Source organism: Oncorhynchus kisutch, linkage group LG30 (genome assembly GCF_002021735.2).
Source record: "Oncorhynchus kisutch isolate 150728-3 linkage group LG30, Okis_V2, whole genome shotgun sequence".
NCBI lineage: Eukaryota > Metazoa > Chordata > Actinopteri > Salmoniformes > Salmonidae > Oncorhynchus > Oncorhynchus kisutch.
Genome location: NC_034203.2, coordinates 31674333 through 31699809, shown reverse-complemented (window position 1 = coordinate 31699809; position 25477 = coordinate 31674333). Strand labels below are relative to the sequence as shown.

Here is a 25477-nt window from a genome sequence, read left to right as displayed (position 1 = left end):
CTTCACATTAGGTTTAATTTTAGACTTTACTTGAATAATCCTCCCATTTGTGCATAATAAAAATGTGGTTTCCCCTTTTCAGTTAAGTACAGGCTATTTGTCACAAACCTTGAAGCAAAGGCAGCAAAAGGTATTGTTGGTGTTGGTTTAAAGGTAAGATAAAATTATGCAATAGCCTACTTTACAGGTATCACATATTTTGAAAAGCACAGTGAAATATAGATCAACACAGAACAATTTTTGAAAAAAATCAGATGAATGTAGGATTATTTTATGAGAGCGATTTTGTAAGTCACTGTTGTTACTTCTAAAATATGTTGAATCAGTTGTTTGGAATTAGAATAACAATTGATTATCTACCTAGCAACTACTTAGCTCTAATCTGATTGGTCAGATGTTTGTTTAATTGTTGCAAGAGAAAAGGAAGTAGGGCAGTTAATTCATGACTGTAACAGGGTATTGACTAGATGGTAGTGCTGAGCGATAAATGCTTTTTCAAGTCAGTATGGTTTAGGTTCAATTCAATAAAAAGATCTTGGTTTTCAGTTTCGGTTTAGATTAGTATTTTTTAAATTAAACGCACTATCATTATGTGCGTTGAAATAAATAATTAATAAAAGTCCCATGATGGTAGTGACTGCCCATTACTGCTAATCACTTATTAACCATTTATTCACATTATTCTACTGTACTTTAATCAAATATTTCAGTTGTGTATATTACAACTTTTTTTATGACTTTATTTAATTCCAAGTCATTTTATCTCTGTTGAGCTGCTGCCTATGCTGTCTGAAAAATCACTATTTTAGAAGTTCCTCAAAGTAAATAAGGCATACTTGACTGCTAAATGAATATCAATCACTTAGATCATGTATTTTCAGGTAGAGATACCTCACGAAGCAACTGCTCTCTATCCGTCTTGATTTAAGCTTTCTTCTGTCTCCTCTCTGTGTCTGTCCCACACAGACAGGACAAGAAGAAGCGCAATGGATTTTGGTCTTTGTAGTTAATTACCACATTTTTTGAACTAAACTATGGATACTATTAGCCTGTTGGAAACTACAACTCCCTACTACATTGCTCAGATTGGGCTTAATCTGATTTACAGTGAGCTCTAAAAGTATTTGGACAGTGACACATTTTTGGTTGTTTTGGCTCTGTACTCCAGCACTTTGGATTTGAAATTATACATTGACTATGAAGTTAAAGTGCAGACTGTCAGCTTTAATATGAGGGTATTTTCACTCATATCGTGTGAACCGTTTAGTCCCCCCATTTTAGGGGACCAAAAGTATTGGGACAAATTCACTTATGTCTATTATAGTAGTCAAAAGTTTAGTATGTGGTCCCATATTCATAGCATGCAATGATTACATCAAGCTTGTGACTCTACAAACTTGTTGGATGCATTTGCTGTTTGCTTTGGTTGTTTCAGATTATTTTGTGCCCAACAGAAATTAATGGTAAATAATGTCATGTGTCAGTTTTGAGTAACTTTTATTGTAAATAAGAATAGAATGTTTCTCAACACTTCTACATTAATGTGGATGCTACCATGATTATAGAAAGTCCTGAATGAATCGTGAAAAATTATAAGTGAGAAAGTTACAGACCCACAAATATCAGACCCCCCAGTTATGCTAACCTCTCACCATAACAAGCAAAACATTTTTGGGGATATGATATTTATGCCGGAAGTAGCTTTCTCACTCATCACTATTCAAGATTGATTCAGGAATTATCCGTAATTATGGTAGAATCCACGTTAATGTAGAAGTGTTCAGAAGCATTACATTCTCTGGTGGACATCCCTGCAGTCAGCATGCCAATTGCACAAAATACGCGTTTTGTGCGTATGGAAAATGGTACCAGCACCTTACATGTTGAGTTTGTTCAGTGTTACAATTGTTCTGATCTCTGAACAGTTCTGAGCTAATTGTAACTGTCGGCCTACATATACAGTGGGGAGAACAAGTATTTGATACACTGCCGATTTTGCAGGTTTTCCTACTTACAAAGCATGTAGAGGTCTGTCATTTTTATCATAGGTACACTTCAACTGTGAGAGACGGAATCTAAAACAAAAATCCAGAAAATCACATTGTATGATTTTTAAGTAATTCATTTTCATTTTATTGCATGACATAAGTATTTGATCACCTACCAACCAGTAAGAATTCCGGCTCTCACAGACCTGTTAGTTTTTCTTTAAGAAGCCCTCCTGTTCTCCACTCATTACCTGTATTAACTGCACCTGTTTGAACTCGTTACCTGTATAAAAGACACCTGTCCACACACTCAATCAAACAGACTCCAACCTCTCCACAATGGCCAAGACCAGAGAGGGTGTAAGGACATCAGGGATAAAATTGTAGACCTGCACAAGGCTGTGATGGGCTACAGGACAATAGGCAAGCAGCTTGGTGAGAAGGCAACAACTGTTGGCGCAATTATTAGAAAATGGAAGAAGTTCAAGATTACGGTCAATCATCCTCGGTCTGTGGCTCCATACAAGATCTCACCTCGTGGGGCATCAATGATCATGAGGAAGGTGAGGGATCAGCCCAGAACTACACGGCAGGACCTGGTCAATGACCTGAAGAGAGCTGGGACCACAGTCTCAAAGAAAACCAGTAGTAACACACTACGCCGTCATGGATTAAAATCCTGCAGCGCACGCAAGGTCCCCCTGCTCAGGCCAGTGCATGTCCAGGCCCGTCTGAAGTTTGCCAATGATCATCTGGATGATCCAGAGGAGGAATGGGAGAAGGTCATGTGGTCTGATGAGACAACAATAGAGCTTTTTGGTCTAAACTCCACTCGCCGTGTTTGTAGGAAGAAGAAGGATGAGTACAACCCCAAGAACACCATACCAACCGTGAAGCATGGAGGTGGAAACATCATTCTTTGGGGATGCTTTTCTGCAAAGGGGACAGGACGACTGTACTGTATTGAGGGGAGGATAGATGGGGCCATGTATCGCGAGGTCTTGGCCAACAACCCCCTTCCCTCAGTAAGAGCATTGAAGATTGTTCGTGGCTGGGTCTTCCAGCATGACAACTATCCGAAACACACAGCCAGGGCAACTAAGGAGTGGCTCCGTAAGAAGCATCTCAAGGTCCTGGAGTGGCCTGAACCCAATAGAAAATCTTTGGAGGGAGCTGAAAGTCCGTATTGCCCAGCGACAGCCCCGAAACCTGAAGGATCTGGAGAAGGTCTGTATGGAGGAGTGGGCCAAAATCCATGCTGCAGTGTGTGCAAACCTGGTCAAGAACTACAGGAAACGTATGATCTCTGTAATTGCAAACAAAGGTTTCTGTACCAAATATTAAGTTCTGCTTTTCTGATGTATCAAATACTTATGTCATGCAATAAAATACAAATTAATTACTTAAATCATACAATGTAATTTTCTGGATTTTTGTTTTAGATTCCGTCTCTCACAGTTGAAGTGTACCTATGAAAAAAATTACAGACCTCTACATGCTTTGTAAGTAGGAAACACTGCCGATTTTGCAGGTTATCAAATACTTGTTCTCCCCACTGTATATTGTTTACCGGATCAGCTGGTGTAAGAATAATTTCAAGGTGCTCCTTAAAATATTTTTATAATGTTCATTATTTTATTTTCTGCTTTTCAACAGAGTGTTGATGGCACTACAATCTCGCAGACCAAAATGAGTCTGAGTGTCAATGGACTTTTTGCCGACCAATTTTTGCTCCCAGATATCATCAAGTAAGATTAATCACCTTTTGTGTGTGCGCAGGGTTATAAAGTACTTAAGTAAATATACTTGAAAGTACTCCTTAAGTAGTTTTTTGGGGTATCTATACTATATATATTTTTGACAACTTTTACTTTTACTCCACTACATTCCTAAAGAAGATAATGTATGTTTTACAAAAAATTTCCCTGACGCCCAAAATTACTTGTTACTTTTCGAATGCTTAGCAGAACAGGAAAATGGTTCAATTCGCACCTTTTCAAGGGAACACCCCTGGTCATCCCTACTGCCTCTGATCTGGCGGACACACTAAACAACAAATGATTTGTTTGTAAATTATGTCTCAGTGTTGGAGTGTGCCCATAGCAGCTATCCGTAAATATATATATATATATATATATATAATTTTTTTAATACAAATTATGCCATCAGTTGTTGAATCTTATGTTCATACAATGTTAAGTTTGCTGAAATTAAACGTAGTTGACAGTGAGAGGACGTTTCCTTTTTTGCTGAGTTTATTTTGCTGGGTGACTTTTACTTGAGCCATTTGCTATTAAGCTAACATGTGGAATTTTAAGATGGTCATACCAAAGATCACTTAGCTATTATATTTTCAATTTTAAAACCCCTCAAGTTATAAAAAAAATACATTAAAAAATGATTGTATGCAACATGGAATTTGGCATTACTGATATTAGCCAATAGAAACACATTGAATAACAGAGTCACCACATGGGAAAACAGATAGTCCCCCCCCAAAAAAAATCTAAAGGAAGTATGTTCTGAAGTATCTTTCCTATATCACAGAGATATAAGATCAGGAAACAAAATATATATATTTTTCAAAATATATTTATCCCCTTATTTTAGTGCCTAAAATATCTCCATTTATACTTCCATTCATTTTTAAACTGGTACCTGGACCTTCAGATTAGGCTTGTGGGCGTCCTAGTGCAAAATGGAGAACCCCATCGTGTTCGTGAGAGTCTCAGCTTTCAATAGAGTGGTCATTGTAGGCAAAAGCGTTTGTACGCTACAGATGTGTTCGTGAGAAAAAACGATTTTCGGGATGTCTTGTGTTTTGACAAACACCGCTCTAGCTCTGCCACCTTTCACCCCAGATGTGGAAGGGCAATATTGGCAGATGAGATGGATTGAGACGCAACCCATGTAAAAAAAAAAAACATATCTCTCACTTAAACAGACATATTTTTAGGGGGATTTTTTTGTATTATGTTAATTCAATTTCCCGCCGTGCGCGACCATTGTATGCCAATGATTAAGGGTATCTTTACTTTTACTGAAGTATGACAATTGGGTAAATTTTCCACCAGTGTGTGTGTGTGTCTGTGCACCCATGAATGTGGCCAAAAAGTGTTCCATTTATTTTGTTACTCCACATTGCAAATGTGAAATTAGAAGTGGAACATTATTTACAATGTGTAAATAATCTCATGTATTCTATTCCCTTCAGGGAGGAAGGAACGTGGACCATCGAGGTGAAATTACAGAGTGAACCTGACAGGGTCTTTAACACCTCATTTGATGTGAAGAAACATGGTGAGACATCTATTCAAACACAACAGTATAGATTATCCATTTTACGGCAGGATTTTTTATTTCATTTTTTACTGTCCGCTGTCATTATGTCATTGTATTTTTTGTTGTTGTTATAGTATTGCCAACATTTGAGGTCACATTGAAAACCAGGAAGCAGTATTTACATGTTCTGGACAAAGACTTTCAAGTGGATTTAGAAGCTATGTGAGTTTGAAAAACAATATCCAGCCTGGGGTGCTTGATCTGATGCCCTCTGGGAAATGTATTTTATTTGACATTTAATTTAACAGATAGTGAGCGAAGATGATAATGGGGAGAGAGAGAGGTTGTGTCAAAGGGCAGTAGATGAGATTTGAACCTATGCTAACACTGTAGATATGTCAGAGGCTAATATACAGTGCATTTGGAAAGTATTCAGACCCCTTGAATTTTTCCACATTTTGTTACGTTACAGCCTTATTCTAAAAATGTGTTAAATAGTTTTTTTCCTCATCGATCTACATACAATAACTGATAATGACAAAGTAAAAACAGGTTTTTAGAAATGTTTGCAAATGTTTTTTTAATAAAACTGAAATATCACATTTACCTAAGTATTCAGACCCTTTACTCAGTACATTGTTGAAGCATCTTTGGCAGCAATTACAGCCTCAAGTTTTCTTGGGTTTGACGCTACAAGCTTGGCACACCTGTATTTGGGGAGTTTCTCCCATCCTTCTCTGCAGATCCTCTCAAGCTCTGTCAGGTTGGATGGGGAGCATTGTTGCACAGCTCTTTTCACATCTCTCCAGAGATGTTCGATGTTCGGGCTCAAGTCTAGGTTCTGGCTGGGCCATTCAAGGACATTTAGAGACTTGTCCCGAAGCCACTCCTGTGTTGTCTTGGTTGTGTGCTTAGGGTCATTGTCCTGTTGGAAGGTGTACCTTCGCCCCAGTCTGAGGTCCTGAGTTTTCATCAAGGATCTCTCTGTACTTTGCTCCGTTCATCTTTCTCTCGATCCTGACTAGTCTCCCAGTACCTGCCGCAGAAAAACATCCTCACAGGATGATGCTGCCACCACCATGCTTCACCGTAGGGAGGGTGCCAGCTTTCCTCCAGACGTGACGCTTGGCATTCAGACTAAATAGTTCAATCTTGGTTTATGACAGGGGGCATAAGTCAATCCCAAGATGGCGTAGCAGTAGGTCGTCCTGTCCTGTCGTGTCCCTGTATTTATCGTTTCTTTTTCGTTTTTTTACATATTTTCTCCACATATCTCTTTGAAAACATTTTGCTAAACCCTAAGCTTCCAAATACTCTCCTGCAACCCGACTCACCCAATGTAGCTATTTTTTCTAAAGTATTTATATTTACTTCGGACCCCCTCAACTGAAGCTAGCCAGCTATGCGGTATGCTAGCGGTCTTCAGCTAACCGGTCATCAGCTAACCTGTAGTTCGGAAAGCTCTCGCCTGTTCGTACAACGCGACTCTAACCAGAGCATAACGGACCTATTTATTTTTCATCCCCGGATTCCCACCGCAAACGGAACATCTTTCAGCTGGATTTTTCAGCAACTAGCTATCTAGCTAAACCGCAACCCCGGATTACTCCTGGCTAGCGTTTCCACCCACTTAGCTTGAAGCTAGCCCGGCCGTAGCACCTGTGCTACCACCGTAGCATACTCCTGAGCTACAATACCCGGGCCCACGACCGGTCTATCGATGTCATCACATGAAGAGGAATAAACAGACTCACCCCATCGCGACATCCCCCAAAGGCTAACTCTCTAGCCCTCACTATCTCCCTGCTTGCTAATTCGGCCTGCTAACTGCTAGCTTGTCCAGCTCCGGTCCGCTAACTGCTACCTTGTCTAGCCCGGGCCTACAAACTGTTAGCTTGTTAGCACAGGCCTGCTAACCGCCTGAATCGCCGCGTCCCAAACGCTCACCGGACCCATATTTACTTTCTATCTCTTTTGACTTTTAATTTGTTTATACCTTCCGGAAACCTGCCTCACCCAATGTGATACAGAATCGCTATTATTTAAAAAAAAATGTAGAACACACTCAAGAACCTCCAGAAGCTAACCAGCTAACTAGCTACAAGCTATTTAGTCATTGTTAGTTTTTTAAAACCTGGATAACACTCGCCAGTCCAGCTTCCCTGCCCCATCCACCGCTGCCCCCTGGACACTGATCTCTTGGCTACATAGCTGATGCACGCTGGACTGTCCATTAATCACGGTACTCCACTCTGCTTGTTTGTTTTATCTGTTGGCCCGTTGCCTACTCTACGCCATTTTACCTGCTGTTGTTGTGCTAGCTGATTAGCTGTTGTCTCACCTACTGTTTTAGCTAGCTTTCCCAATTCAACACCTGTGATTACTGTATGCCTCGCTGTATGTCTCTCTCAAATGTCAATATGCCTTGTATACTGTTGTTCAGGTTAGTTATCATTGTTTTAGTTCACAATGGAGCCCCTAGTTCCACTCTTCATGCCCCTGATAACTCCTTTGTCCCACCTCCCACACATGCGGTGACCTCACCCATTACTACCAGCATGTCCAGAGATACAACCTCTCTCATCATCACCCAGTGCCTGGGCTTACCTCCGCTGTACCCGCACCCCACCATACCCCTGTCTGCGCATTATGCCCTGAATATATTCTACCATGCCCAGAAACCTGCTCCTCTTATTCTCTGTCCCCAACGCTCTAGGCGACCAGTTTTGATAGCCTTTAGCCGCACCCTCATACTACTCCTTCTCTGTTCCGCGGGTGATGTGGAGGTAAACCCAGGCCCTGCATGTCCCCAGGCACCCTCATTTGTTGACTTCTGTGATCGAAAAAGCCTTGGTTTCATGCATGTCAACATCAGAAGCCTCCTCCCTAAGTTTGTTTTACTCACTGCTTTAGCACACTCTGCTAACCCTGATGTCCTTGCTGTGTCTGAATCCTGGCTCAGGAAGGCCACCAAAAATTCAGAGATTTCCATACCCAACTATAACATCTTCCGTCAAGATAGAACTGCCAAAGGGGGAGGAGTTAGCCTGCAAAGTAATGTCATACTTTCCAGGTCCATACCCAAACAGTTCGAACTACTAATTTTGAAAATTACTCTCTCCAGAAATAAGTCTCTCACGGTTGCCGCCTGCTACCGACCCCCCTCAGCTCCCAGCTGTGCCCTGGACACCATTTGTGAATTGATCGCCCCCCATCTAGCTTCAGAGTTTGTTCTGTTAGGTGACCTAAACTGGGATATGCTTAACACCCCGCCAGTCCTACAATCTAAGCTAGATGCCCTCAATCTCACACAAATCATCAAGGAACCCACCAGGTACAACCCTAACTCTGTAAACAAGTTGTCTTCAACCAGGATCTCAGCGATCACTGCCTCATTGCCTGTATCCGCTACGGAGCCGCAGTCAAACGACCACCCCTCATCACTGTCAAACGCTCCCTAAAACACTTCTGTGAGCAGGCCTTTCTAATCGACCTGGCCCGGGTATCCTGGAAGGACATTGACCTCATCCCGTCAGTTGAGGATGCCTGGTCATTCTTTAAAAGTAACTTCCTCACCATTTTAGATAAGCATGCTCTGTTCAAAAAATGCAGAACTAAGAACAGATACAGCCCTTGGTTCACCCCAGACCTGACTGCCCTCGACCAGCACAAAAACATCCTGTGGCGGACTGCAATAGCATCGAATAGTCCCCGTGATATGCAACTGTTCAGGGAAGTCCGGAACCAATACACGCAGTCAGTCAGGAAAGCTAAGGCCAGCTTCTTCAGGCAGAAGTTTGCATCCTGTAGCTCCAACTCCAAAAGGTTCTGGGACACCGTGAAGTCCATGGAGAACAAGAGCACCTCCTCCCAGCTGCCCACTGCACTGAGGCTAGGTAACACGGTCACCACTGATAAATCCATGATTATCGAAAACTTCAATAAGCATTTCTCAACGGCTGGCCATGCCTTCCGCCTGGCTACTTCAACCTCGGCCAACAGCTCCGCCCCCCCCGCAGCTCCTCGCCCAAGCCTCTCCAGGTTCTCCTTTAACCAAATCCAGATAGCAGATGTTCTGAAAGAGCAGCAAAACCTGGACCCGTACAAATCAGCTGGGCTTGACAATCTGGACCCTCTATTTCTGAAACTATCTGCCACCATTGTCGCAACCCCTATTACCAGCCTGTTCAACCTCTCTTTCATATCGTCTGAGATCCCCAAGGATTGGAAAGCTGCCGCAGTCATCCCCCTCTTCAAAGGGGGAGACACCCTGGACCCAAACTGTTACAGACCTATATCCATCCTGCCCTGCCTGCCTAAGGTCTTCGAAAGCCAAGTCAACAAACAGGTCACTGACCATCTCGAATCCCACCGTACCTTCACCGCTGTGCAATCTGGTTTCCGAGCCGGTCATGGGTGCACCTCAGCCACACTCAAGGTACTCAACGATATCATAACCGCCATCGATAAAAGACAGTACTGTGCAGCCGTCTTCATCGACCTTGCCAAGGCTTTCGACTCTGTCAATCACCATATTCTTATCGGCAGACTCAGGAGCCTCGGTTTTTCGGATGACTGCCTTGCCTGGTTCACCAATTACTTTGCAGACAGAGTTCAGTGCGTCAAATCGGAGGGCATGCTGTCTGGTCCTCTGGCAGTCTCTATGGGGGTGCCACAGGGTTCAATTCTCGGGACGACTCTTTTCTCTGTGTATATCAATGATGTTGCTCTTGCTGCGGGCGATTCCCTGATCCACCTCTATGCAGACGACACCATTCTATATACTTTCGGCCCGTCTTTGGACACTGTGCTATCTAACCTCCAAACAAGCTTCAATGCCATACAACACTCCTTCCGTGGCCTCCAACTGCTCTTAAACGCTAGTAAAACCAAATGCATGCTTTTCAACCGGTCGCTGCCTGCACCCGCATGCCCGACTAGCATCACCACCCTGGATGGTTCCGACCTAGAATATGTGGACGTCTATAAGTACCTAGGTGTCTGGCTAGACTGCAAACTCTCCTTCCAGACTCATATCAAACATCTCCAATCGAAAATCAAATCAAGAGTCGGCTTTCTATTCCGCAACAAAGCCTCCTTCACTCACGCCGCCAAGCTTACCCTAGTAAAACTGACTATCTACAAAATGGCTTCCAACACTCTACTCAGCAAACTGGATGCAGTTTATCACAGTGCCATCCGTTTTGTCACTAAAGCACCTTATACCACCCACCACTGCGACTTGTATGCTCTAGTCGGCTGGCCCTCGCTACATATTCGTCGCCAGACCCACTGGCTCCAGGTCATCTACAAGTCCATGCTAGGTAAAGCTCCGCCTTATCTCAGCTCACTGGTCACGATGGCAACACCCATCCGTAGCACGCGCTCCAGCAGGTGTATCTCACTGATCATCCCTAAAGCCAACACCTCATTTGGCCGCCTTTCGTTCCAGTACTCTGCTGCCTGTGACTGGAACGAATTGCAAAATCGCTGAAGTTGGAGACTTTTATCTCCCTCACCAACTTCAAACATCAGCTATCTGAGCAGCTAACCGATCGCTGCAGCTGTACATAGTCTATTGGTAAATAGCCCACCCTTTTCACCTACCTCATCCCCATACTGTTCTTATTTATTTACTTTTCTGCTCTTTTGCACACCAATATCTCTACCTGTACATGACCATCTGATCATTCATCACTCCAGTGTTAATCTGCAAAATTGTAATTATTTGCCTACCTCCTCATGCCTTTTGCACACATTGTATATAGACTCCCCCTTTGTTTTCTACTGTGTTATTGACTTGTTAATTGTTTACTCCATGTGTAACTCTTTGTTGTCTGCTCACACTGCTATGCTTTATCTTGGCCAGGTCGCAGTTGCAAATGAGAACTTGTTCTCAACTAGCCTACCTGGTTAAATAAAGGTGTTCTCAACTAGCCTACCTGGTTAAATAAAGGTGTTCTCAACTAGCCTACCTGGTTAAATAAAGGTGTTCTCAACTAGCCTACCTGGTTAAATAAAGGTGAAATAAAAAAAAATAAACAAATAAACAAATTAGACCTGAGAATCTGGTTTCTCATGGTCTGGGAGTATATTAAGTGCCTTGGCAAACTCCATGCGGGCTATCGTGCCTTTTACTGAGAAGTGGCTTCAGTCTGCCCACTCAAATTAGCAACATATATTTTTAAACTGTTTGTCATCTTTGTCATCATGGAGTATTGTGTGTTGATTGTTGAGAAAATGTTTATATTTAATCTATTTTAGAATAAGTCTTTAACGTAACTACATTTGGAAAAGGTCAAGGGGTCTGAATACTTTACGAATGCACTGTACGTTTTATATTTAAATAATCTGGTCAACGGTCATTTCAATTCTTGATATTTACCCCATTGATTTAAAAAATAATAATAAACTTGCCATGAGCTTAGCACACATTTCTTTCTCCATCATAACCCAAAATAAGTCTTTACAACAATATGCCATTGATAATATCTTGAAATAAACATTGTTAATATTGAAGTATACATTATATAAAGCATTGGAATTGTATTGACTTTAATGAAATTCTATAATAAATAAAACATTGACATCCTATAGTATTTACTCTATTTCAATTTTAATTCAAGAAGTAAATCTCAATTGACCCTTCACTAAGCCCCGCCCCAGACCTTTGGGAAACTAATTGCAGTGCTCCAATGGATAACAACTCTTGTCTAGTCCGACACCTCGGACAAGCTTATGTTTAAATCGCATGAAAGCTATGGCAAGAATGGAGTTTCCTTCAAAATTAAATCTTTAAATGACTAAATAGTTGAACAGTACATGTTGTGGAAAATCTTGAGCCAAATATTTACACAGATACCGGAACTTGTGAATTCAATTGAGACTTTATTACAAACGTAACAGAGCCGAGCCCTTCCATGGAAAAGATTACATTCTCATATTACAGAGTCCTGCCTTTATAGTATTCTGTCTTTGCATAAAGTATAGAGTCCCCTCCCTCTATATGAAAATAGTTTCCCTTGACCTTTCTCCACCATTATCTTTTCATCTCAGTTCTTGCTTGTTAACGCCCACATCTGACAGCTGTATAGGTTATAATGGTAGCTGGGTCCTGGTCCTATATGTTCCATTCCTTATATAGCCATTCTGTCTCTGCTCTTCAAAGTGGACAGCCTAGATGCTGCTAATAATGGAAATGTAATCATAGGCATGAGTTTTGCTCCCACATGCACCAGAAGTACTTGCTCCTGTGATTCCTGAAATGCAGAGTCTGTTGGAGTATTTTTGGAATCCAAAATTATACTTTTGTTACATTGCTTGCTAAGTCCGCTGGTTATCTAGCTAGCTCACAGTCTCATTGACCTCCAAACATTTCAAACACTAGCTAGCTATGCACTTAATATAACTTGTTTTCTCAAAATGTATGTTAGCTAAGTTAGCAATGCTATGAATACAACTCCCATCTGCTGTCAACATCTGGATACGATTAGAGAGCACTAATTAGCTCCTAAGTTGTTATAGCTTTGACTGCATGCACGCTGAAGGTGAATTCAGAGCAATTCAGTGGCTAGCCACACGACAAACATAATTTGACAAGGTTCCCGTGAATATATTGTAATGACAGTCCACCACAACATAAGCAAAAGTTTCCTGATTAGCAAGGGGTAGTCTGTGTTTAATTTCATTGTGTATTAGAAACACAGTTTGAGATCATTGGGGAGGGAATTTCGCCAATGGTTGAATGGGGAATTGGGTTTCCCGGGGAAATGTTGTCTGAGGTTGCAACAGTAACTAAGGGCGGCGGAGCTTAATTAAGCGAAGATTCAATTTCATTTATAACACTGCTACACACTTGTTTCTCAGGTACTTCTCTGGAACGGAGGTTGTAGGCCATGCATATGTCATGTTTGGATATGTGTGCAAAAATGGCATGAAAATCCAGTTATCCACCTTACTACAAAGGCACAAATTACAAGTAAGTTTTTCTTGAACTGTGCATACTGATGATGCCCTTACAGCAAAGTTATTATGATCACTGGAATGTTTCCACAAGGTATGCTATGTATTATTTGGCAGCATATTATTGATCAAGTAATTGTACAATCTCTCAGCAATTCAAACTCAAATTCAAAGCAGTGACTTAGGGCAGGATTTACAATGCCATGATAAAGTATTGCCCCCTTTCTGATTTTCTGTATTGTTGCATATTTTGATACTGAATGTTTTCAGATCTTCAACCAAAACCTAATATTAGGTAAAGGGAACATGAGTTTACCAATAACACAAAAAAAGTATACTTATTTTATTTATTTAATTAACAAAGATATACAACACCCAATTTCCCTGTGTGAAAAAGTAATTGCCCCTTTACACTCAATAACTGGTTGTGCCACTTTTAGCTGCAATGACTCCAACCTAACGCTTCCTGTAGTTGTTGATCAGTCTCTCACATCGCTGTGGAGGAAATGCAGAAATGCTTTCATGCAGAAATGCTTTAACTCAGAGACATTTGTGGGTTTTCAAGCATGAACTGCTCGTTGGTAGACATTTGGTGAAAACCAAACACTGCATTCCACAGTAAGAACCTCAAACCAACGGACAAGCATGGTGGTGGTAGTGTCATGGTTTGGGGACGGTTTTCTGCCTCAGGACCTGTACGACTTGCTTTAATAGAAGGAACCATGAATTCTGCTCTGTATCAGAGAATTCCTTGGGAGAATGTCAGGCCATCCGGTTGTGAGCTGAAGCGCAGCTGGGTCATGCAGCAAGACAATGATCCAAAGCACACAATCAAGTCTACATGAAAATAGCTAGAAAGCAACAAATGTAAAGTTTTCGAATGGCCTAGTCAAAGTCCAGACCTAATCCCAATTTAGATGTTGTGGCAGGATTTGAAACGAGCAGTTCATGCTTGAAAACCTACAAATGTCGCTGAGTTACAGCAGTTCTGCATGCAAGAGTGGGCCAAAATTCCTCCACAGCCACATGAGACTGATCAACAACTACAGGAAGCGTTAGGTTGCAGTCATTGCAGGTAAAAGTAGCGCAACCAGTAATTGAGTGTAAGGGGGGCAATTAACTTTTTCACACAGGGGAATTGGGTGTTACATACCTTTTTGTTTATTAAATAAATTAAATAAGTTTGTAATTGTCCCTTTATCTAATATTGGGTTTTGGTTGAAGATCTGATTAAATTTAATATAAAAAATATGCAAAAGTAGAGAAAATTAGAAAGGGGGAAAATACTTCTTCACGGCACTGTACCCTTAGAATACTGATTTGTCGATATTCTACATTTAACCATCTTTTTGATTTTGTCTCTCAGACAGGGACAACCACAGCCATACTGACAGTTGCTGAAATCATTGCTGCCTCTAAAGATGTTAATAGTATTGATGATATCCTTGAATGTTCTCTCTATGCAAGAGCTACTGTCTTCACTAGCTCAGGTGTGGTAATACCTATTGTGAATGCTATATGGATTCATCCATTCATATCCATCAGACCAAGGTCAAATACTTATGCAAAATACTTCAAAATTCTTGAAAGTATTTGAGGTGTGCTTGAATTAGCTTTGTGTGTGCATTTTTGGAGCTACTCGATTGGTTCCATGGAAAACTAAATCAAGCACAGCTCAAGTATTATATAATCATTGTTGTGTGTTCATAATCCCTTTATTACTGTTTCATGTTCAGTTTAATAGATAAAAAACAACAACATGGCAACACTTATTAAGGCCGCATTGGGTGTCTTTGTTTTTGGACGATACATAATTCAAAGAGCATCTTCAATCCAGCCTGTGATGGGCTGTTCTACTAGTGACTTTTACTAGTGACACCCATCTTTTTTTCTGTAAATATACATAAGAGCATTTGGAATGTGTATTTGACCCTAATATCCACAGATTATATTTGTTACATCCCATATAACACCTTGTTTTCTCCTGGTCCGTCTCTTTCCTAGGCAGTGACATTGTAACAGCAGAACTCACAGGCATCAAAGTGGTTAAATCTCCTTACTCAATTTATTTTACCAAATCCTCCAAATTCTTCAAGCCAGGCCTACCATTTAATCTTCATGTAAGTTGCATACGTCACAAGGGTAAACATTTGTCTTTAGAAAGAAGCAGAATTATACCCTTACCAAGTCCTTAAATGTATATTGTATGTTAACTCTAAAACATGTAAAATAGAAACAACACATTTACTTATTATATGTCTAGCAAACACTTTACTTGACACCCAGCGTCATAACACGTTATGACACTGTCATAACCATGTTATAATATGTCATAACAGCCTACCTGTGTAATTACCTGTTATAATATGGTCATAACACTGTCATTACATATTTAGACCTGTTGTGACATATATTGCATTATTATATGGCTGGTTATGACACCTACATAAGAGTGTAAAAACCCACAAAACCTACAACTGTAGTTATTTTGTAGCTGGTTATGACACCTATATAAGAATGTCAAAACTCACAAAACCTACCACACAAGTCAAAACATTCTGTTACACCATAGCCTACGTATCAACAGTATGTATGTTTGTTATATATACTTTTTAGAAATTTACCATGTTAAATTATAATTGTAATTGTGCAAACATTGATGTTAGACATGCACCTACCCCAATGCTCTGCTGCTGATGACTGGGATGAATGCAGGAGCAGATTTCAGGAGCAGGACAACAAACCCTCTTTCTGACTGATGACTGATATAGGGCATGTACGTGATAGGCCTATCTGGGTTATATGGTTATGATGGTCATAATGATTCTTGACATTAAGATAAAGTGTATTTTCTTAGTCCAAGTAAAAGTGACACATGATGGTCATAATGCTTCATAACAGGGTCATGAAGTTATTTAAAATACAATGAAAAAAGCGTGACTAATGAATTCATTACAACAAAAACTAAAGATTTAAAAAGACAAACTTTCAAACAAAAGGGAACTTATTGTCAGGGGAAAAAACAAATTTGAATAACTATGGGTTTTGAGACTTATGTAAGTGTCATAACCAGCCATAAAATAACGCAATCTATGTCACAACATGTGTAAATATATGGGTCATAACAGTGTTATTGTAACGCTCAATGAATGAATAGGTGTGGAGTCAGGCGCAGAGAGCAAAGGATGCAGGAAAAACACGCTTTAATCACAGGAACAAAAATAGTATACCAAACCAGGTATAACTACAGAACAAAAGTACGCTATCGTGAAAAATAAAAGGACAGCGAGAAACCCAAATGAAAACACTAACCACTCTAACACATACAGACGAACAAGCCCGCACAAACAGAAGCGGGCTGAACGAATTTATATAACCCCACCCTAACAACCAAACAAGGAACAGGTGAAACCAATTAGACAAAACCAAACGAACACAGAACAAAGGATCGGTGGCAGCTAGTAGACCGGCGACGACCGCCGAGCGCCACCCGAACAAGAAGGGGAGTCACCTTCGGTAATATTCGTGACAGTTATGACCATATTATGACATAGTTATGATCGTGTCACAACTTACACTGGGTGTCAAGTAATGTGTTACCTATGTTTATTTATCTTTCAAATATCAAGGAATATATTACTTTCGCAATAAAATTGTGTTTTCATGCACTTTAATGTTGCTAAAACTTCACTCTGAAAAAGTTAACTTGGAGCAAAGTTTTTCTATATTTAAACACATACTGTATACTTTCAGTATATTATTGAAGTATACCAAATTATTCTACAAATTAGACAGTGTGTGGAATTCGGAAAAACATGCATTTTCAAGATAATCGCTAAATAAGAGAAAGGACACTTATTTGTTATGTATTCTGTATTTTTATTTAAGCAAAATGATACATTAAAGTACAGTATACATTTTTTTTTATTAACTTCATTTACATAAGGGTAACTCAAACACATTAACACAAACGGTCATGCAACCTTTCTCACACTCATGCCCTCTCAACCCCTGTTAAACACATCCTCTCTCTTTCTCTCTCTCCAGGTGTACCTGACTGACACTTCTGGCTCTCCTGTAAAGGACATTGAAATAGAGCGTGAGGGACTGAAATACTTCACAGACAGCCATGGAATAGCTGTCATCACCATTAACACTGTTCGCACAGACAAAACAAAAAATGTCCAAGTGACAACCGCTGTCTCTGGTTTACGTGATTCTAGTCACCAGGCACGAAAAGATATCACACTTTTAGCATACGAGACAAAGACAGTCAAAGAGTACATCCACCTTTCTGTGGACAAATCTGTTGTGAAGAAGGATGAGTCCCTCTACGTTGCCGTCAACTTCCTTGGAGAAAATGGGGCCCAGGTTTTTCAACATGATTTCATTTCATACATGGTAAAACAACTGTAAATTAACTATGTTTTTCTTTATCGTTTTGCAATTCTATATTTTAGATTTTTATTACAGTCCGGTTTAAATGTTATATTAGGTGGTCAGCAAAGGGCGGATCATTGAAATGGGGAAGTGGAATTCAAAGGACAAAGCTCTCCTCAAAGAAACCTTGAAAGTAACTCCAGACATGCTCCCTTCCTTCCGCCTGGTGGCTTTCTACATTGTGCCATTGCAAGGTTTTGACGTGGTGGCTGACTCACTGTGGGTGGACGTGGAGGACCAGTGCATGGGAAAGGTAAACTCTAAACTATAACTTTTTTAACAATATACAGTGAGCTCCAAAAGTATTGGGACAGTGACATATTTTTGTTGTTTTGGAATTGATATGATATAATGACTGAGGTTAAACTGTCAGCTTTAATTTGAGGGTATTTCCATCCATTTCAGATTAACTGTTTAGAAATTACAGACCTTTTGGTAGATAGTCCCCTCCATTTTAGTCGGAGGTTTACGTACACTTAGGTTGGAGTCATTAAAACTCGTTTTTCAACCACTCCACAAATGTATTGTTAGCAAACTATACTTTGTGCATGACACTAGTAATTATTCCAACAATTGTTTACAGACAGATTATTTAATTTAAAATTCACTGTATCGCAATTCCAGTGGGTCAGAAGTTTACATATACTAAGTTGACTATGCCTTTAAACAGTTTGGACAATTCCAGAAAATTATGTCATGGCATTAGAAGCTTCTGATAGGCTAATTGACATCATTTTAGTCAATTGGAGGTGTACCTGTGGATGTATTTCAAGGCCTACCTTCAAACTCAGTGCCTCTTTGCTTGACATCATGGGAAAATCAAAAGAAATCAGCCAAGACCTCAGAAATAATTGTAAACCTCCACAAGTCTGGTTCATCCTTGGGAGCAATTTCCAAACACCTGAAGGTACCATGTTTATCTGTACAAACAATAGTATGCAAGTATAAACACCATGGGACCACGCAGCCGTCATACCTCTCAGGAAGGAGATGCATTCTGTCTCTTAGAGATGAACGTAGTTTGCTAACAAGAAATTTGTGGAGTGGTTGAAAAACTGGTTTTAATGACTCCAACCTAAGTGTATGTAAACGTCCGACTTCAACTGTATATTTATATATGTGTATATATACATGTGTATTAAAGTAGTAAAAAGTTAAGTATTTGGTTCCATATTCATAGCAAGCAATGACTACATCAAGACTGACTCTACAAATGTGTTGGATGCATTTCCTGTATGTTTTGGTTGTGTTTCAGATTATTTTGTGCCCTATAGAAATTCATGGTAGATAATGAATTGTTTCATTTTGGAGTCACTTTTATTGTAAATAAGAATAGAATAGGTTTCTAAACACGTCTACATTAATGTGGATGCTACCATGATTACGGATAATCCTGTAGGAATCATGAATAATGAGGATTGAGAAAGAGGAATAAATATCGTACCCCCTGTCGTGTCTTTGGCTATGCCGGATTAAGTGATATGACATGCTATTCTATAAAATAATTTATCCGTAATTAATATCACCTGATTGAGCTAATCATGTAAATGTAATTAACTAGAGTCGGGCACCACAAAATAATAAACTCTTAAAGAACTAGTAATATTTTACATCAATAGCAGTCAACATGAATCTTTATCTTACTTCAGTCTCATAATCTGAAAGTTGTAAATTATTTTATCTGCAAGAACCCTGGCTAACAATTTTAATCAGCAATACAAAATTGGGTTTAATTATTTATTTACTAAATACCTAACTAATCACACAGAATTCACATACACACAATTAATCATAACTTGATTACAAATTATGTCATGAAGGAAAACGGCCCTGGCGGGCAGAACAGATATGACAGCTGGTTACACAAAGGAAAAGGGGCTGGGTTGAGTGAAAGAGCGGGAAAACAGGAACAAAGGTGAAGCTGTGCTATCGTAAATACAGTATCTTATGCATTCTAAATTACCGCCCATTTGGAAAAGGAAAATGCAATAAATATTTACTCTGGTCCCTTTCAGTAGGTTGGTGGTAGATGGAAGACCGTGTTGCCAAACCCAGTCCTCTATCCTTTGAAGAATGTCTCTGGTTGTCAATTGAATACGTTGTAGTAACGTTGTGTGTGATAGACGGGATACTCTGTCTGTTCCTTCCTAACCTGCGTTTGCAGCTGTGGTCGCTAACTCAACAGCTAGGAGGTATCACTTCTGTAGTGAATAAGAGTTCAAAAGTTCAAACCATTCGCAACCAAAGCTCATGCTGATGTTGGCTTCGTTCTGTAGTTATTATCTGAACCATTCTGACATAGGACCGTAGCCCTCATATCCTCGGAACAGGAAGTTATGTTGTCGTCAAGGGCTTATATAGGAAGGGAGAGGAGGGTTTGTTTGAAAAGTTTTATAGCCCTTGTCCCTTCACAGGGGAGGGCCACTGATTGAGCAGCCCTATCTTATGAAAAACCAAATGTCACATTTTAGAAGCTAAAATCACATTTCATCCCATCACAAATAATTTCATATTCAAACATTTAAATTGAACAACAATTCCATGTGAATCCGATAACTCTGATGTGTAGACTTTCCACTGTAGAGTTTGTCATCTTACCATTGATGAGAATGACTCAGATGACAACCGAACTGACATCATATTCATTAAGTACCACCCCATATGTTCAATTGTTCGGATTACCAGAATATACAGTGGGGCAAAAAAGTATTTAGTCAGCCACCAATTGTGCAAGTTCTCCCACTTAAAAAGATGAGAGAGGCCTGTCATTTTCATCATAGGTACACTTCAACTATGACAGACAAAATGAGAAGAAAAAAAATCCAGAAAATCACATTGTAGGATTTTTTATGAATTTATTTGCAAATTATGGTGGAAAATAAGTATTTGGTCAATAAACTTTTGTTATCTCAATACTTTGTTATATACCCTTTGTTGGCAATGACAGAGGTCAAACGTTTTCTGTAAATCAAATCAAATCAAAACAAATCAAATTGATTTATATAGCCCTTCGTACATCAGCTGATATCTCAAAGTGCTGTACAGAAACCCAGCCTAAAATCCCAAACAGCAAGCAATGCAGGTGTAGAAGCACGGTGGCTAGGAAAAACTCCATAGAAAGGCCAAAACCTAGGAAGAAACCTAGAGAGGAACCAGGCTATGTGGGGTGGCCAGTCCTCTTCTGGCTGTGCCAGGTGGAGATTATGACAGAACATGGCCAAGATGTTCAAATGTTCATAAATGACCAGCATGGTCGTATAATAATAAGGCAGAACAATTGAAACTGGAGCAGCAGCACGGTCAGATGGACTGGGGACAGCAAGGCGTCATCATGTCAGGTAGTCCTGGGGCATGGTCCTAGGGCTCAGGTCCTCCGAGAGCGAGAAAGAAAGAGAGAAGGAGAGAATTAGAGAATTCACACAGGACACCGAATAGGACAGGAGAAGTACTCCAGATATAACAAACTGACCCTAGCCCCCCGACACAGAAACTACTGCAGCATAAATACTGGAGGCTGAGACAGGAGGGGTCAGGAGACACTGTGGCCCCATTCGAGGACACCCCCGGACAGGGCCAAACAGGAAGGATATAACCCCACCCACTTTGCCAAAGCACAGCCCCCACACCACTAGAGGCATATCTTCAACCACCAACTTAGGCTGAGTATAGCCCACAAAAGATATCTGCCATGGCACAACCCAAGGGGGGGGCGCCAACCCAGACAGGATGACCACATCAGTGAATCAACCCACTCAGGTGACGCACCCCTTCCAGGGACGGCATGAGAGAGCCCCAGTAAGCCAGTGTAAGTCTTCACAAGGTTTTCACACACTGTTGCTGGTATTTTGGCCCATTCCTCCATGCAGATCTCCTCTAGAGCAATGATGTTTTGGGGCTGTTGCTGGGCAACACGGACTTTCAACTCCCTCCAAAGATTTTCTATGGGGTTGATATCTGGAGATTGGCTAGGCCACTCCAGGACCTTGAAATGCTTCTTACGAAGCCACTCCATTGCCCAGGCGGTGTGTTTGGGATCATTGTCATGCTGAAAGACCCAGCCATGTTCATCTTCAATGCCCTTGCTGATGGAAGGAGGTTTTCACTCAAAATTTCACGATACATGGCCCCATTCATTCTTTCCTTTACATGGATAAGTCGTCCTGGTCCCTTTGCAGAAAAACAGCCCCAAAGCATGATGATTCCACCCACATGCTTCACAGTAGGTATGGTATTCTTTGGATGCAACTCAGCATTCTTTGTCCTCCAAACACGACTAGTTGAGTTTTTACCAAAAAGTTATATTTTGGTTTCATCTGACCATATGACATTCTCTCAATCTTCTTCTGGATCATCCAAATGCTCTCTAGCACACTTCAGACGGGCCTGGACATGTACTGGCTTAAGCAGGGGGACACGTCTGGCACTGCAGGATTTGAGTTCCTGGCTGCGTAGTGTGTTACTGATAGTAGCCTTTGTTACTTTGGTCCCAGCTCTCTGCAGGTCATTTACTAGGTCCCCCCGTGTGGTTCTGGGATTTTTGCTCACTGTTCTTGTGATCGTTTTGACCCCACGGAGTGAGATCTTGCGTGGAGCCCCAGATCGAGGGAGATTATCAGTGTTCTTGTATGTCTTCCATTTCCTAATAATTAATTCAAACCAAGCTGCTTACCTATTGCAGATTCAGTCTTCCCAGCTTGGTGCAGGTCTACAATTTTGTTTCTGGTGTCCTTTGACAGCTCTTTGGTCTTGGCCATAGTGGAGTGTCTTTTATACTGATAACAAGTTCAAACAGGTGCCATTAATACAGGTAACGAGTGGAGGACAGAGGAGCCTCTTAAAGAAGAAGTTACAGGTCTGTGAGACCCAGAAATCTTGCTTGTTTGTAGGTGACCAAATACTTATTTTCATCATTTGCAAATAAATTCATTAAAATGTGATTTTCTGGATTTTTTAAAATCATTTTGTCATAGTTGAAGTGTACCTATGATGAAAATTACAGGCTTCTCTCATCTTTGTAAGTGGGAGAACTTGCACAATTGGTGGCTGACTAAATACTTTTTTGCCCCACTGTAGTTCATTTCCCCCCACATTCTGACGTTCCCAGAATCTCTATGTTAAACAAGGGTTTTGCAAATGTAACCTTAGTAGGGTAGAGAGAGGGAAAAGGGGGGAGAGGTATTTATGACTGTCATAAACCAACCCCCCAGGCCAACATCATGACACCCTCAAAAAGCTAACCTCACCTGTTATTGTAATGGTGAGAGGTTAGCATGTCTTGGGGGTAGGATATTTGTGCGTCTAGCTTTCTCACTCATCATTATTCATGAAACATTCAGGACTATCCATAATCATTGTAGCATTCACATTAATGTAGAAGTGATTTGAAATATTTATATTATATTCTTATTTACATTATATGTAAATAATTATACTCCAAAATGACACAATACATTGTTTTCCATTCATTTCTATGGGGGGACTATGTACAAAAAGTGCTGTAATTTCCAAATAGTTAACCGAAATTTATAAAAAATAACCTCAATTTATAGCCGACAATCTGCACTTTAACCTCATAGCCATTAACCATTTCACATCCAAAGTGCTGGAGTACAGAGCCAAAACAACAACAAAATTGTCACTGTCCCAATACTTTTGGAGTGTACTGTACATTCAATATGTCACATCACATTTTTTTGTTCTCATTAATGTTCTTTGCATCTGTCCATGTTCTGATTTTTAGCTAAAACTATCCATAAAGAAATCTAATAACCTCCGCCCAAGAGAAGAGTTCTCTCTGAACGTGGAGGGAGACCCAGGTGCCAAGGTTGGGCTGGTGGTGGTTGACAAGGCTGCTTACATGCTGAGTAAAAAGGGCAATCTCACGCAGGCCAAGGTGACACACTGAAATCTTGTTACATTTTTATATTCTGCTGCTTGAACCATTTTGACACGCCCCTTCTATCTCACTTTATTTCAGATCTGGGATGAAGTAGAGAGGAGTGACAAAGGGTGCACAAGGGGAGGGGGGCGAAACAACATGGCAATTTTCTCAGATGCTGGCCTCCTGTTTGTATCCAATCAAGAAAAAACAGCACCTAGACAACGTAGGAGCAATCTGCATAATATTATTTTATATACTATTACTACATTCCAGATAAGCATACGCTTGTTGAGATGCACTGATCACTGCAGCATTTGAATTACTAAGCTACTGGACAAATACTGTAGTTGATGTTCTCTTGGTTTCTTCAATTATGTTAGTTAAGATTAGACCCTTTTATCAGCTTCAGTTGCTTTTCAATCATCTCTTAGGATTCAGTTGTGACACAGAGGTACCTAAAAGGAGGCGACGGGCAGAGTCTTTACAGGAAGCCAAATATGAGCTAGGTGAGTAAGGGCTGATGTAACAGATCATAAATAGAATGAGGGTGAATTAACCGATATAGCTGCGTTATGTTATCTACTTCCCAAGCGAGACAGTATGAAGAGAATGTGAAGAGGTGCTGTCATGATGGCATGATGGACTTTCCCTTGGACTACTCATGTGAGAAGCGCTCGCACTACATCACAGAAGGGCCGAAGTGTGTGGAGGCCTTTCTACACTGCTGTCAAGGAATCCAGAAAGATAAGATACGCTTCACCACCCCAGAACTGATCCTCGCTCGCAGTAAAAGCATTTTTTCTTTCTTTTTTTCAGTCTGTCTTTGTCTGACATACATTTCATAGGCAAATCGATAGATTGTGTAAATATAAATGTCTATCGAGTTCTCTCACTCTCTTTCTCTTCTTCAATCTTGTTGAATTTTTCAGACGATAATAAAGATTTATTTGATGACGATGAGGAGGAGGACATTATTATCCGCTCTAAATTTGATGTCAGCTGGATGTGGACCACCATACTGCTGAGTGATAAAGAAACGCATGCTGGGTAAAGATAACATTTAACAGACAGTAACACATGATTGTTCCTCATGTGTTACTGATTATGTAAAATTGATGGATTTAATCAGGTATGGGTTTCAGAATTTGGGAACCAGGTAGGTATCTCACATACTCAAGATCTGACCAACCAAAGATAAGATATTCAAAGGGCTTTCAAATGTAAGCGAAGCCCCAGTTCAATGCAATTGCAAGCAAATGTTCTGTTTTCTATTAGACTACAGCATGATGCATTGTATTCTAATGATGTGGAGGAAGTAGTAGTTTAGATACTTTTGATAATATAATAATAATTTCCCACTGGTTCTGCTAAAGCAATCCCTCACATGTTAAATGCATCCAGCAGATAGAAATGTATATCATTCTCTCTCGCTCCCTTATTCAGTATTGTCACACATGAAAAGACTAACATGGTTCTTCAAGACTCCATCACACAGTGGATGATCCTCGGTATCAGTACCTCTGAAACCAAAGGTGAGTGGCTCCAAGTACCATCTCAATTTCTAGCATGATAGTACGGTAAACATTTCAGATGGAGACAATGTTTTTTCAATGGGAGTCATCCATTATTGATGAATGACAACCGAGATGATGTCCAAAACAAATCCACAATATATCTGCCTTTAAAGGGTCAATCTGGTTATATCCATTTTTGTACTTGGTAAAAAACATATGTATGAAAATACACTAGATTTTTACATGCATTTTAACTTATCTTATTTATCTTTCATTAGCCTAAAAATCAATGGTATGCCTATTTCTAACAATAAAGTAAATTATCATCTCTCAAGGTTTTGATTTAAAATTGTTATTTAGTCACAGCATAAAATAAATGAAATATGAACCACCATGACTACACAAACGTG

The 25477-nt window shown here is 40.2% G+C and overlaps 1 protein-coding gene across 2 annotated transcripts in view; it reads left to right on the top strand.

Moving 5' to 3' along the window:
• LOC109874801 (complement C3) overlaps positions 1-25477 on the top strand; it is a 66753-nt gene that overhangs the window by 13907 nt on the left and 27369 nt on the right. For both annotated transcript variants that reach the window (XM_020466801.2, XM_031810646.1), the window contains exons 4-18: positions 83-153; positions 3645-3736; positions 5203-5288; positions 5405-5492; positions 13137-13248; positions 14599-14722; positions 15237-15352; positions 17280-17633; positions 17728-17925; positions 23413-23565; positions 23650-23776; positions 23985-24059; positions 24145-24339; positions 24483-24600; positions 24997-25085. In XM_020466801.2, coding sequence (XP_020322390.1) covers positions 83-153; positions 3645-3736; positions 5203-5288; positions 5405-5492; positions 13137-13248; positions 14599-14722; positions 15237-15352; positions 17280-17633; positions 17728-17925; positions 23413-23565; positions 23650-23776; positions 23985-24059; positions 24145-24339; positions 24483-24600; positions 24997-25085 — 1998 coding nt within the window. The remainder of the gene's footprint in view (positions 1-82; positions 154-3644; positions 3737-5202; positions 5289-5404; positions 5493-13136; positions 13249-14598; positions 14723-15236; positions 15353-17279; positions 17634-17727; positions 17926-23412; positions 23566-23649; positions 23777-23984; positions 24060-24144; positions 24340-24482; positions 24601-24996; positions 25086-25477) is intronic.